The sequence below is a fragment of the Podarcis bocagei genome (assembly GCF_964188305.1).
Source record: "Podarcis bocagei genome assembly, chromosome: 9".
Lineage (NCBI taxonomy): Eukaryota > Metazoa > Chordata > Lepidosauria > Squamata > Lacertidae > Podarcis > Podarcis bocagei.
This window is the reverse complement of record NC_138134.1, coordinates 60,122,689-60,137,153: the sequence shown is the minus strand read 5'-3', so window position 1 is coordinate 60,137,153 and position 14,465 is coordinate 60,122,689. Positions and strand designations below refer to the sequence as shown.

Here is a 14,465-nt window from a genome sequence, read left to right as displayed (position 1 = left end):
GCCAAGCTTTTGGTTGTTTGCTTCGAAACATAAGTTAAGGGCTCTCCCCTTCTTATGGGAAAGCATAAAATTTTCAGATCAGTTATATAAACACTAGTGGTGGGGATCACAGCTGGAGAGAGAGAGAAAGAGAGATTGGATTAGGGAGGCTTAGACAGCAATCCTAAATGTCCTTACAAAGGAGTAAGTCCCAGTCCAATGGGGCTTACTTTTATGTCAATATCCATAGGTTTACACAGTTAGTTACTACTGCATAGTTTGAGTTGCTCTTTGGAAAATAAATTGATTCAATCAATTTCATAATGGTTTAGCCTATGGCAACTAATGTGTATCACATGGAGGTAAAATCAAAATGACAACAAAGTAAGGGCAAGATATTCAGACGTGGGAGATAGGGTCATAACATTATTTCTCATTTTCCTGTGGAGCACACATATACTCAAATGCAAGTCCCATTTATTTCTGTGGCATCTGCACCAGGTAATTTTCTTTTGAAAATATTGTGCATGTTTAGCAATTAAACAGCATTCTGTTTTGCTGGATGTTGGTTCGTTTCCTTAGATAATCCTGTTCACAGCTGCCAAAAATAAAATAAAAATTGCACTCTTTGTGCTCTTTTCTTAAATGTTTGATAAAGTAGCAGGCTTAAAGACATTTTCACCAGCTGCAAATTTCTGTTACCATTTTAAAAGTGTGAGTTGTATGAAGATGGCTATGAATCATGCCGCTCACTGTATACCACACAGCTAATATTGCTGTGAATGACTCCATAATAGGATGTGATCTAGTAGCTCTGCGCAGTCTTTATTAGGGTGTGATAAAAGAAGTTATCAATGGTTACAGTGAATTTAAGAGACTTTATTGCTGAATATAGCAATGATATATTACAGAATGCTTTTTAATTGGTAGTTAGCTTTCAGTGTTTTGCTAAGACCAGCACTTTGCATCCATATACCACCCACATAAAATTAGATTTGAGCCTACACTCCAGAGTACAAATTATGCACATTTTCCAGTTTCAAGTTATTCTTTAATGATTCTGGCTTCTGTGGCCATTGACAGCCTGCTTAAATATTAGGCTTTAGTCATCATTAAGCTAAGCCAGAAGAAGACCCAATTCTAAGAGATTGTGGGGCAGTCTCCCGTGAATCACACATTTCTATGGCCACATTGTGGCAAAAAAGGTTTTCGTTCTCAACAAACCCGACTCTTTGTTGTTTTAATAATATTAGTAAAGAGCTTTAAACATTCTAAAAGCACTATATAGACTATAAGACTGCGTAGCAGGGCTGAGACGGATGACATCCTACATTATATGAGGAGGGCTGCAAATATATTTGGAAAGCATATGAGATTAAAACTTAATTTGTGTCAAATTTGTTGCGTCATGTAGTGGTCAGTTGGTTTTAGCACTGTGTGTGCTAGCTAAACAAAGCCTTATCTCTTAATGTTTGGACCAATGTCTTCAACAGACGTGTTGGTTCTCTTAGACAACCCTAAACGGGTTTCCCTTCGTACTGGATGAATTTGGATTGGCTACTCTACTGTTCCCAAGTGGAGAATCAATGTACATGCTGATTTGAGTCCCATCCAAGTGTTCTTTCTGACCATTGGGGGAGGGGCAGTGAATGGAGGTATATTGCTCAAAAGCCCTGGTCAGGCATTTAAATTCATGCATTTGCTGTTGCATGAGTGGGGAACACTGGGACTCACTTCTTTGCCCAATTCCTTTGTCATATCACTGTTTTCTGCTCTTGCAGTCGCCACTTGGGGGTTGAACTTCTGTTGCAAGGAACCATTTCTACTTCAGTAAGATCCAATGATAATTGAGAAGCCTGATCATTTATCGCAGATCCCACTTGTCATGCATGTTGTTTGTATATTCTCATAGAGCTGGGTCTTAAGAAACCTGCAGCAACTTATGAAGTATTTGAGATGTTTAAAAATATGTTTACAGACCTCCAACCAGAATGGCTGAAAACCAAGATTCAATACAAGGTTGTCTAAAATATTATACCTTCCCAGAATAGACCTATTTAAATTATAGGCATGACTAACTTAGGTTCATTACGTTTAATGAGTCTTCTCTGAGTGTAACTTAGTGGAATACAATTCACTTTTTAATAGCAAACAATCTCATGCACATACTTGTATTTCTTCTGGTTGTTTCTGCAATCTACATGAATTTAGGGATGTCTATAATGTTGCAAAAGCCATTATGTTTGCCACTCCTGCTGACTGATAGCTCAGGCCTAAAAACATACACTACATTCAAATATGTCATTAACATATTCTGGCTTTCATACATTCATCCAAAAATCTGGACTTGTGTGTGCTAAACAAGGTGTTGTCTTGCAAAGAACAATATATTAATTTGCCAAATAACTTTATTAATGGTTATGATATAAAAGCAGAAATGTAGAAATTGCAAAAGACCAGGCACAAGGAAGAGAACTTCACAAAGAAGAAAAATAAAGACAATATATTGGAAGAGCAGTTTTTATATCCCAGAAGACAAAGCAAACAAATGATATGAGGATGTCGTCAAACTGTTGACATTTCTTCACAGGACAACCTTCAAAGGGACCCAGCTACCGTGGTTTCATTTTGTCTGTATGAAAAGAGAGGGGTGCATTTAATTAGGTTTTCCCAATTGTCCCTGCTTAATGTAGGTGTGGGTGAACAGTCCCATTCATCACGTCCCTTCATCCTCTTCCTTATTGTACGTGAATGACTGGTAGGAGACCACCTGACCTGTATACATGATACATTTGAACTGAGGAAAGCAGACACCAAAATTAGTCCATCCAATCCTCCTGAAAAGCTCTTTGCATAGGCTCTTTTAACTTTGATTCTCAGAATAATAATTTCTGCCTGACTCTGTCCATCCATTGCTGCTTCTGGAGCACTAGATGGAAGACTGCTCCCTGCTGCAAAGGTCATTTCCACCTGGCCTAGGGGGCAGGGCCCAGCCTAAGGGACTTTGTTGGAACAACTCCTGGGTTGGAACAACTGGCTAAAATGTTTTAAAATGTTTTAAACAGATTTAATTTTGGTTCCTCTGTTTTGTTTTTGTTGCGTTGGAGTTGGTTAAATGTTTAGTTGGGGTTGGTAGTTATTTTAATTTGTGTATAACTGTTAACTGTGATTATTAATGTTGTTGTTGATGTTGTTGTTGTTAGTTTCTATTGATTTATTGGTTTATTTATAGTCTGTATATTCTTTTTTAAAAATGTTTGATGTTTTATTATGTTTTTATATATGCTGTAAGCAGCCCAGAGTGGCTGGGGAAACCCAACCAGATGGGCGGGATATAAAACCATCATCATCATCCAGTGTGGTGTAGTGGTTAAGAGCGGTGAACCAGGTGAACCAGGTCTCTGCTCCTCCACATGTAGCTGTTGGGTGACCTTGGGCTAGTCATACTTCTTTGAAGTCTCATGGCCTCACTCACCTCACAGAGTGTTTGCTGTGGGGGAGGAGGGGAAAGGAGGTTCCTAGCCGCTTTGAGACTCCTTAAAGGTAAAGGGACCCCTGACCATTAGGTCCAGTCGTGGCCGACTCTGGGGTTGCAGAGCTCATCTCGCTTTATTGGCCAAGGGAGCCGATGTACAGCTTCCGGGTCATGTGGCCAGCATGACTAAGCCGCTTCTGGCGAACCAGAGCAGCACACGAAAACACCATTTACCTTCCTGCTGGAGCGGTATCTATTTATCTACTTGCACTTTGACGTGCTTTCAAACTGCTAGGTTGGCAGGAGCAGGGACCGAGCAACGGGAGCTCACCCCATCGTGGGGATTCGAACTGCTGACCTTCTGATCAGCGAGCCCTAGGTTCTGTGGTTTAACCCACAGCGCCACCCGCATCCCTTTGAGACTCCTTAGGGTAGTGATAAAGCGGGATATCAAATCCAAACTACTACTCCTCTTCTTCTTCTTCTTCTTCTTCTTCTTCTTCTTCTTCTTCTTCTTCTTCTTCCTCCTCTTCTTCTTCTTCTTCTTCTTCTTCTTCTTCTTCTTCTTCTATGGTACCAGAATCTTGTATTCATGACTAAATAAAATATAGTCTAGCTTTTGCATTATAAGACTTGCATAGATTGGTCTTTAGTTTAAGATGAGCTATAGAACAGTTGCCATCTAATTTATTAGTAGTTTTTAAATCTTCAGACATAAACTCTTCAGGTGAAAACTGTTTGCTTTAATTCAAAGCGCAGAAAATCTTAGCAAAATACGCCTGTAAATTCGCTGTTTACCAGCCTGCTTTTCTTAGTAAATAGTAAATACAAAGACAGAAAGGGTGAAGTTATCATACTCACTTTTTTGAGACTAGTTCATTTGACACACAGAAAATATCTTTCTCTGTCATAGGTCTGTAAATGGAATTGCCCACTTGAATCACAACCGGATTATTCAATGTTGCATTGAATGTTCTCTTCAGGACTGTATCTTTCAGAAGTGGACTCAGCTATGAAAACAGAAACATATAATATTATATTATGGTTTTATCTTGCAGATCAATTAGGGGGTAACAGAAACTGATTTGAGAAATGGTTTTGAGGAAAATATAGCTGCTAGGAAATGAAGTTTATGAAGGTTTCCTTAGCCACCTCTGCACTTCACCTCTGGGAATAATATGAGGATTCCTTTGCTACTCAACTTTCCTCTTCTCAATGAAGCAGCAGCGAAATAATATGATCTCAGTGAATGGTTGAGGCCAAGGGCCACTTCACACTTTATATGTATCCTACAAGGAGACAATCTTTTAGAGAGATTGTGCACCCAAGTACCTCTGAGGTGTGATGGCAGAGCAAATCTTTTATTTAAATATAAGTACACATTTTTCAATACTCACTGAGGCACACTGAGAATAAGTGCAAAATGAACTTCAAAATCCCAACCCCAATCCACCCACTGATGAGATAAATCATAATGTCAGGTTTGAGTGTCATGGGAAACTATCAGGTAGAAGAGAGTGAGGGGGGGAGGGAGGGAGGGAGGGAGGGAGGGAGAGAGAGAGAGAGAGAGAGAGAGAGAGAGAGAGAGAGAGAGATATCAAACACCTTCCTGGTACTATCTGACTGAAATGTATTAAACAGTTAACCCCTGACTTGATTTCCCACTCTACTGTCCTTCCTCTCCTGCCACTTCTTTACTTATTGCTTTTCAGTTTGTCAAAACAGGTACACGCAAACATAAAATGTTGAGAAAAAGTAAACATAAATCTTACAACACACATTACACCAGCTTACTACAGCTTTCCTGCTTGATTTCACAAACTACTGGCAGCAGAGAAATGCTGCTCTTCCTTAAAAGATCAAAGGAGCGGTTCTGTATCAAAAGTGATGTTAAATCCTGTCTTTGATTTCATCAAAATCTGCATTGCGCAAAGCAGGAATGCTGCGCCTAAATTTTTATTCAAAAACAATGATTGACTCCGGATATGTCTTTGGTGGAACTTCACTTACTGGACACTCCATGGGCAGAAGGATGAGGAGGCTATTTACAGCCTTTCCTTCTTCCCCCTGCTGCTCCCTGTGCTCTCCACAAATCTGCTCATGAGGGTTGGGGAACCCACAGGAACAGTGTGCAAAGTGGTACAGGAAGGAGAAGGAATTATCTCTAGGCCAGGCATAGGCAAACTCCGGCCCTCCAGATGTTTGGGACTACAATTCCCATCATCCCTGACCACTGGTTTGGTTAGCTAGGGTTGATGGGAATTGTAGTCCCAAACATCTGGAGGGCCAGAGTTTGCCTATGCCTGCTCTAGGCAGCTGATGATATGGCTCCCCAAATCAACACAGACTGTGGAAACTTCACACTGGACTTCAAGCATCTGGCATTGTGTGCCTCCCCATTCTTCCTCCAGACTCTGGGTCCTGGTTTCCAAATGAGATGCAAAAGCTGCTCTCATCAGAAAAGAGATTTGGGGAGAGCCATGTCATCAGCTGGTGTTGGTCCACTGTGCTTCATTAAGTCCAGGGTCAACACAGCTGTCTACCAGGAGATTTTGGAGCACTTCATGCTTCCTTCTGCAGATGAGCTTTATGGGGATGCTGACTTTTCCAGCAGGACTTTGGCACCTGCCCACACTGCCAAAAGTACCAAAACCTGGTTCAATGCCCTTGGAATTACTGTACTTGATTGGCCAGAAAACTCGCCTGACCTGAACCCCATAGAGAATCTATGGGGCATTGCCAAGAGACAGATGAGAGACATGAGACCGAGCAATGCAGAAGAGCTGAAGGCTGCTATTGAAGCTTCCTGGTCTTCCATAACACCTCAGCAGTGCCACAGGCTGATAGCATCCATGCCACGCTGCACTGAGGCAGTAATTGATGCAAAAGGGGCCCAAACCAAGTACTGAGTACATATGCATGCTTCTACTTCTCCGAGGTCTAATATTGCTCTATTTGCAGTCCTTGTTTTGCTGATTTCATTTAATATTCTAATTTTCTGAGATTGTTAATTTGGGGTTTTCATCAGCTGTACGCCATGATCATCACGATTATAACAAATAAAGGCTTGACATATCTCGCTTTGCATGTCATGAGTCTATCTCATATATTAGTTTCACCTTTTAAGTTGAATTACTGAAATAAATGAACTTTTCCACAATATTCTAATTTTCCGAGTTTCACCGTAGAGCTCCATCTCTGAATGGAAGGAGTCCTTTTGTATGCAGAGCAAGACCGTCACAGTCATCAATCAAACCCATTAGAATTTACTGAAAATGTAGGATTTAATTTCCTTCCTATAATGCCACAAATTCTATTGAGATGCATCTCTGTTTTTCACAATGTGTTGGGCCATCAGATCCTGAATCTGGCATTTCAAACCTAAAAAATAACTGAGTCTGGAATAAAGTATTGTGGAACAATGGGCTATGTGAAACAAATGGACCCATTCTTCTATGACAGTGGTTTTTGAACTATATGCCAAGGAATTGCAGGGTTCCTTGGGAGATTATCAGGCCTTCCTCACTGAACTAATTAGTAATAGCAAACATGTGTTCCAAAAAAACAGCTAGACCTCCAGTGAAGAAGGAGTCTAGGGTGTGTTTTATGCTATGCTCCTCACACAAGTCCAACAGGCCTATGTGAACTGAATGCACACTCTAAAAGATTTGCCATGCAGAGGTTTTGTAGAAGACACACATGAATTCCTCAGGAGGTGAAAAGATCAATGTTGCTGTAGAGCACAGAAAGTTTGTCTTTACGCGTCATGTAAGCTGAAAGGTAGATTTGGAAACACTTTGCTTAACAGCTACAATCCTTGTTATTTGAGCAAAAGGCCATGGTGGGGAGCTGGATCTGATTATAAGACCAACCCAAGGGTAAAAATACTGTTGATCAGTCTGCACAGATATTGACCTAGGCAGCAAGCAACTTGACTACACATCAGACAAATCAATAATCGCCAGCAAAAAGCTCTCGGAAGTACTGATCAACATAGATCAGAGGCGGAGGTCAGTAGCTACATGTCCAAAAAGAAGAGATTAGCTCAGGCATGGACTAATGCCATGAGGCAGGCAGCAAAACAAGAAGGGCAGATCCAAGCTGCATTTCTATCAGCTGAAGAGCAACATTTATGACCTCTGATTGGAGCATACGAATAAATGGTGTTATTTTTTATAATCACATTAACTATCCCATTCTGATAAATGCTTTTCATTTATGTTTAGCTTCTCTTACCCTAAGTTAAACCTAAGTCACTTATGAACTTGTTGAAGGTAAGTACTAAAATTTGATTTGTAGGAAGATTTAGGAAGGGACCTCCGATCACATATCTTCCCCTAGGCCCAGTGCCAGCTCCCAGCAGCACTGCCCAAAACAAGGGTAGCCATGGATTTTGAATAATACAAACCAGGAACCTAATAACAGTACATCTAGCCTTGGCCAGCCAGTTCCTTCCATATATGAAACGTACAACGGAATTCCAGTTAATTTCATCTAATATATTTTAAAAGCCCAGAAGCAGAGACCCTACTGAAAACCTGCCTCTACCTGCACAGAAAACACATAAAGCAAATGGAAACCCTGCTGAAACAATAAATTGCTCACCAAGCGTCAATACTGTGAGCCAGGCCAGCCACCACAACCCAAAGTTTTGAGTCTCTTGCTGTATGATTTATTCATTTAATGTCTGGAGGCTTGAAGACAGACGTGGGGGGAAATGCAGACATATGGAATCTGAGATTGAAATGCAATATATTTAAAAGCCAGGACCACCAAATTAATGTATTCACACAACACACCATCTTGCTAGACAACTGACCACTGAAGTTTGTATTACAATTCTCTTATATACAAGCATTTTATCTCTCTCCCTTATCCATCCTTCCTAAAATAAAAGTTATTAGATAAATATAATCCTACTAAGATCCTAATGGTAGCACATACATACAATTGTGCAGCTAAAGTAAGATCCTTTCGTCAATAAAATATCCCTCATTCCTATTAAATAGTACCCAATCAAAAAACAGTTCATGAAAATTCAGAAGGATGCAAGACGTAACCTCTCTGAGATTACAGCCTTAGGCTATGCAATTCTAGTGGATGCAAAAAGGTAACATGGCTTGGCATTTGAATTTAAAATTGTTTTAAAATATTTTTTTTCATTGAGCTTTATTTAAAATGGAAGGGGAAAATGCAGCACATACATATTAATTTTTCGGTCAGTAGTACTTTTAGTCACAAGGGGGAAATCCAGACTTCCATTGCATGTATGAAATTTCCACAGGCTTCCGTTTCTCTCTCTCTCTCTGGAATTGTACAACAGGTGAATTTGACCCAGTAGTTTATTTCTCTCTTTCTCCAATTATTTTTTTGTATTAGTTATCTGTGTATATTAAAGAAAGTATTGACTTGTTGAATTTCTGCTGTATGCGCTTCTCATCACACTGGGACTTCTTAGATCTATATGTGCTTAGGCGGCAGACTCAAACACACAGCCTTGCTATGCATAAGATAAAAATAAAAATGTGTGTATTAGCTTATTTATTGTGTGTGTTAATATTTTATTAGAAACTTACCTGATAATGTGATTAAAGAGTCGAGTTCCAATTTTTAAAATGAATGAATAAATAAAAACTTATGGCACCAGGCTTATCTGTGTACAGTCATATAGGCAATTCCCTGGATTTCCGAAATCCCTCCACCCTCTTCTTGAAGAGGATTGATCGTGGGATTTGATTGTGCATTTGCATGCCCTAGGCCATATGCTACCACGTGTATATGACAGGCAGAAGGTACAGGGACGAATGGAGGCCTCAGCTCAGCCACGCCGTGGTTTAAACGGCAAGTGGCCACGCCCCCCAGCTAACCCGATTGGTCGGCCAGGGAGCGTGCTGCAGCTGGCCGTCCTAGTGATGTGGGCAGCATCCCTCCACCCAGAGCTAGGTCACTGGGATGTCCCGGAACTCCTCCTGCAATGCGGGAAAGGGGAGCTGTCCTCTTGAACGTGTGTCTGAATTGGCCCTTACTCACTTGAGTGTGCTTCAAGTGGTGTTAGCTATCATTAAGAGTCAAGCAGCAGGGTAACTTTATTTAAGCAAGGCTGCGTTCAACTCCTAATTTTCTCTGCCCCTCCTGCTCTTTCTCTGCACTGCTTGTGCAGTGGTGCACTTCGTGGTGGCTGTTCCCTTCATCTGTGCCTTCCCTGAGTCATTAAGTTTCTCTCCCTGTCTGTGGTCCCAACTCTCTTACTTAGTTCAGCACACAATGATACAGAGTTCCCTGGAATTATTTCTTCACAACGTACAGAAACACAGAGAAGCAGCTCCCCGGTGGCTGTGGAGCTTCTGTGCCACAGACTGTATGGGTATAAATCTATTTCATTCTCTGATATGCCAAAAAGTGTATGTTGATTCAATATATACACTTAAATTTATGTTACAATATATTTCCCTGAAATATTAAAATTTCTGTTAAATGCATAGACTGAACTCCCAAATATTGTCAATTGTCTCAATAAACCAACATACACTGGTGCAACCTAACCATGTTTGTCTGCCAATGTTTGGTGCAGGAGGCTGTAGGGAGAAGAATGTTCACTTGCAGGACATTGCGTATCACTCAGTGTTGTTGTTTTTTGTAACAATATTTTCAGCCCAAAAATGAAAATACCAGACCTGCAAGGGATTAATGGAAACATAGTGGTGATTCGTTGATTAATGCATTTTCTGCTTTAATTTACCTCATACTTCCTCCAGCTTTATAGATTCCACTTACCCACTGTTGTGAGAAGCCATAATAGCGAGCCATTGAAGAGGATCTTGCAGCATATTGAAAAAAACACCCACTATATTTCCAGCGGATACCACATTATGTAATTAGGTTAATTTTTGTGCTGTAGCTCATTAGGCAGCTTGACAAAAGTATTTGCATAAAATAAACATCTAGTAAATAATTTTCTCATCTGTAAATACTAAAAACTAGAGTTCCTCATGTAGTAATTTGGCTAAGTACGCCTAATCCTCCTAATAGCTCCGATTTCAATGCATATTATTTCCAAGAATGGGGACACAAAGGCAATGGATGAAATTTCTCATTTACAATTCAAATGACCTGAAAGCACCTGTAGATTAAAATTGCAGGCAATCAAGTATTCCAAATAGAAAGGAGTGGGGAGAGAAACATTAGGTTTTTGGTTACAGCTGAGACAAGAGCAGATATCCGTCAATATAGGAGCTACAAGGCAAGTTGACTAAGATACTTCTGTTGAGGAACCCCATTCAACTGGGTGTTTTTCATTTTATTTAAATATACTGATTGTTACCTGAGTAAAGTAAAAACCCAAAAAATTAAATGCTTAAAATATTTTGAATTCTCACATCCTGGAATGAGGCTGCAGCAGGATGCTTGAAAAAGTCAGCATATTCAGATCACTGCATAAAAACAGTCAAAACGATGCTGGTTCTTCTCTGGGCGCAGTTGTGATTCAATAAGGCTTTCTAGGATACCAGTTAGGATTCCGGAAGTATAACTGATTAGCAATGCACACTTGCACACACTATGTTCAAGCACACATGCACATAAATGGAAATTGCTCTTAATTTCTTTTCTTGTCTTATGTTTCATGTGTATCTAGGAAATTTTCACTGTCGATAAACAGAGAGGTGCTATATAAACAGTAGTAAATGAGAATGGTAATAATAACAGGACTTTTCCGATGAACAGCTTTATAAGCTAGTGCAAAAGCTGGTCCACTGAATCTGGGGCTGCATAAATCGAAAAAATAACTGGGGTTAAGAGATTTTCTCCTATTTCACGCTGAGTAGAATTAATTTTCACAGAAGATGAGATGATTTCTTTATACCTCTGCAGTAGCATACAATATAGCAATAAGCTTAGTGAGAACTCAAAATGTAATTCATAATCCTCAGTTGCTTCTCACACCTAAATAGTTTCCTGTGTGCTTATACAGTCTTTCCATGGTCTATGGCAAACCCCAGGAGAATCATAGGATAATGTTATTATATTACATGCATTTCAATAGGCTCAATGAATGCATTCAGAAGTGAATAAAATAATATTGTCTCCAAAACATTATCATACAACTCTAGTATAATTTTTCCTGATCATACAGTATATGAGCTATGTACAATATGAGAAGCAATTTAAAGGTTGAATGAACTGTGCTGATAAGAATCTACAAGCTGTCAGCAATTTCTGAAATACAAAAAAGAAGTCTCATCATCTACATTAATTCCATCATTTACCTTTGCTCTAAGCTTGTCATTTTATTGCAAGTTTCAGATTCCAGAACATATATTCAGGTAATGACACTTAAAAAAATTACAAAGATGTAATCTTTCCAATCAGCATATTTATCACCAAGAGAATAGTGGGAAAATAATTAGCATTTTAAAATTGGTTTTAACAATTAAGTTTTGTGCACACATTTTGAGTACGCATTCCCCTCCCCCCTCAAAAAAGTGAAAATGAAGCATAGCATTTGAACAATAATTCTATTGTATCTGCAGGTGAAGGAAATAAAGCCAACTCAGAGAAGGGATTTATTAAATGTGCACCTCAGATTGACACTGAGCTTTGAGTTACACAGCAGGCATATGCTCTAAAAAACAATTCTGGATCTGTCTTTGAAGCTGTCTCTGAAATGCAAGCCATATCCCAAAAATGGTTTCAGTGTAGAATTGCTACATTGCCATAGTTCCAAGACAAAATATATGGTCTTGCTGTTTTTCTAAATGGATAAACTCTTTTTGATTAACCTAGAAACTGATCTGAACCAAAAGAACAACAGAAACCAATTGCATGATTAATTCCACCTCAAACCTTACTTTGTCCTGGGGTAGCTAACAACAGAATGTGGACCTTTGGCAAATGAGTTGTTTCCATTATCTGATTACCGTACTTTATTACTATTCATTAGTAATTTTCTAACACAGAAATATGGCACATGTTGCCTTTCTATATGGTTCTCTTCTTCAAACAGCTGTTGGCCGTATACTAAAAATGAGTTGAATGGTAAGTACAAAGCTTGTGAAACCATATATCAGTAGGAAAGTTTTATAGCTTTAGGGTTGCTTACAAATCAATGCCTTGGAGTGGGACTACCATTAGTAGCTTTTAAGACTGCCTGGAGCTGTGTCATTCACTGCTGTTTTGACACATTAATGCATTAATAGTATGCACAAGGCTGACATAACTTCTCTGATGTACTATTATTGTAATTATTAGAAGTCTTCCACCCGGACAGCAAAGTTAAGAAAGGTGACAAAAGTGTATGTAAATACTAAGACATCCTTTAAGCACCCATTTGTCTTTGACAGCACATAATTAAGAAATGGGCGGGCAGGGGCACACTGAGATAAGAATTGTCTGCTACGAATCTTGTCAAAGAAAGTAATCAAGGAGCATGGAGGCAGTTGGATGAAAATGATGACATGTGTCCCCAACTAGTTATCTTGTTTCAGTAGAATAGAGTTGAAAAGCCATAATATAGTGAAGAATATCAGGCATTATGGTCCATTAAGTGCCTTTGCCGTTAAAATGTTAGATTCCTGATTAGCTATTTCTAACATGTCCATTACACGTTATAGGACTCAAGCCAATGTCTAATGAGGGTGGAATATTTTGTATAATTTGTCATGCCACTACAGAACCATTCAGTGGAATTTAATCTTGAATTATTATAGCCAAATGTAAGTGAAATAATAAGATTTGTCAGTGACTGGGAAATCATATAGAAACCATATTTCTTGCCTCCAGCTAAGCCAAAACTAGGACACAACACACCGCTTGAACTTCCTGTGCAACCCACTGATTGGAGTTACATATTTTGAAGAGCTAAAAAAGAGGACACATTTGCCGACTTCCACTTTTAACTTTGGATCTCTATGGAGACTGGATGTGTCCTGGAAAAAGAGGGCATATGGCAACAGATACTGAATGTGTTATTCCTCAGTTCCCAATTTATCATGAGCGCAAATATTCAGTTACTGGGTCTGAGTGATGTTCTCATTCTATGTCCCTGCTCCAGTCAATACTGTGAACACAACTCTGTTAGTTAGGTGGGTGCTTGAGGCAGCAAATACTCAAAAAACCTGTGTGGATTATGCAAATCCACTGAACATAGTGTGAATGCAGATGCATTGCACATTTCTGCACCAAAGACCAGAGTAATCACTCATATGAATGCTAAGTTTTCACCAGAATGATATCAAGTGCAGCACAGGTAAGTTGTTGATGATACAAGTCACTGTTAAAACAGGGGCAAGTTGTAGTTTGAAATAAGTTTAAGTCAGCTATAGTTGTAGTTGGAAATACTGACTTCTATTTTCAGCACCAGAAGAAACTAATACATTTTTAAAGGAAGTCAAAATAAAGTGGACAATTCTGAGAACACCATAGAAAAGAGAATTATCAATAATATGGCAACTGCACCACGGGGTATATTACAGAGCCCCCCAAAAATTGAAAATCTATGTACCAGAGTAGGCTCTATTCTTCAAATCAGAGCCTATATATCCAGTTGTTTTGTTTATAACCTCTGAATGGTTTCTCAGAAGCAGGAAAATGTCTATGGTCATTCGCATTAATGAGATCTACCTACCTACAACAATTGCTGAGTTGTGGTTTCTGAAGTAGGCTCGAAAATCTGTAATCACTCTTCCAACATATTGTTTGTATTACATTATAAACAGTTTGAATTTGGGGGCATCCCCTCAATATATGTAAGAAACCTGTCCATACTGTTTTATAGTTTCAACAATTGCTCAGTACTCTTGAAAAAAATTGAGTTGGTCTGTAAGGAGTTACGGTCATTAATGAAATGACTGGGTATTTAATACTGCATGTTCACATAATTCTATTATTGGGTTAGGGTTAGGGTTAATTATTAAGCCTAACATGGAATAGTTGGTAACTTTCTCAAAAAATATGCATAGCTGCAAAGTGGGGGGGGGGATGCTCTGCTAATCAAAGAAGTGTTCACAGTAATTTG

General features: G+C 39.2%; 1 protein-coding gene across 1 annotated transcript in view; it reads right to left on the bottom strand.

The window, feature by feature from the left end:
* Nucleotides 1-2,369: 2,369 nt before the first annotated feature.
* The window catches only part of STPG2 (sperm tail PG-rich repeat containing 2), a 221,682-nt gene continuing 209,586 nt past the window's right edge, over nucleotides 2,370-14,465 (bottom strand). The window contains exons 13-14 of the mRNA XM_081207127.1: nucleotides 4,316-4,464; nucleotides 2,370-2,611 (exon numbers count right to left, since the gene is read on the bottom strand). Coding sequence (XP_081063253.1) covers nucleotides 2,578-2,611; nucleotides 4,316-4,464 — 183 coding nt within the window. The 3' untranslated portion in view covers nucleotides 2,370-2,577. The remainder of the gene's footprint in view (nucleotides 2,612-4,315; nucleotides 4,465-14,465) is intronic.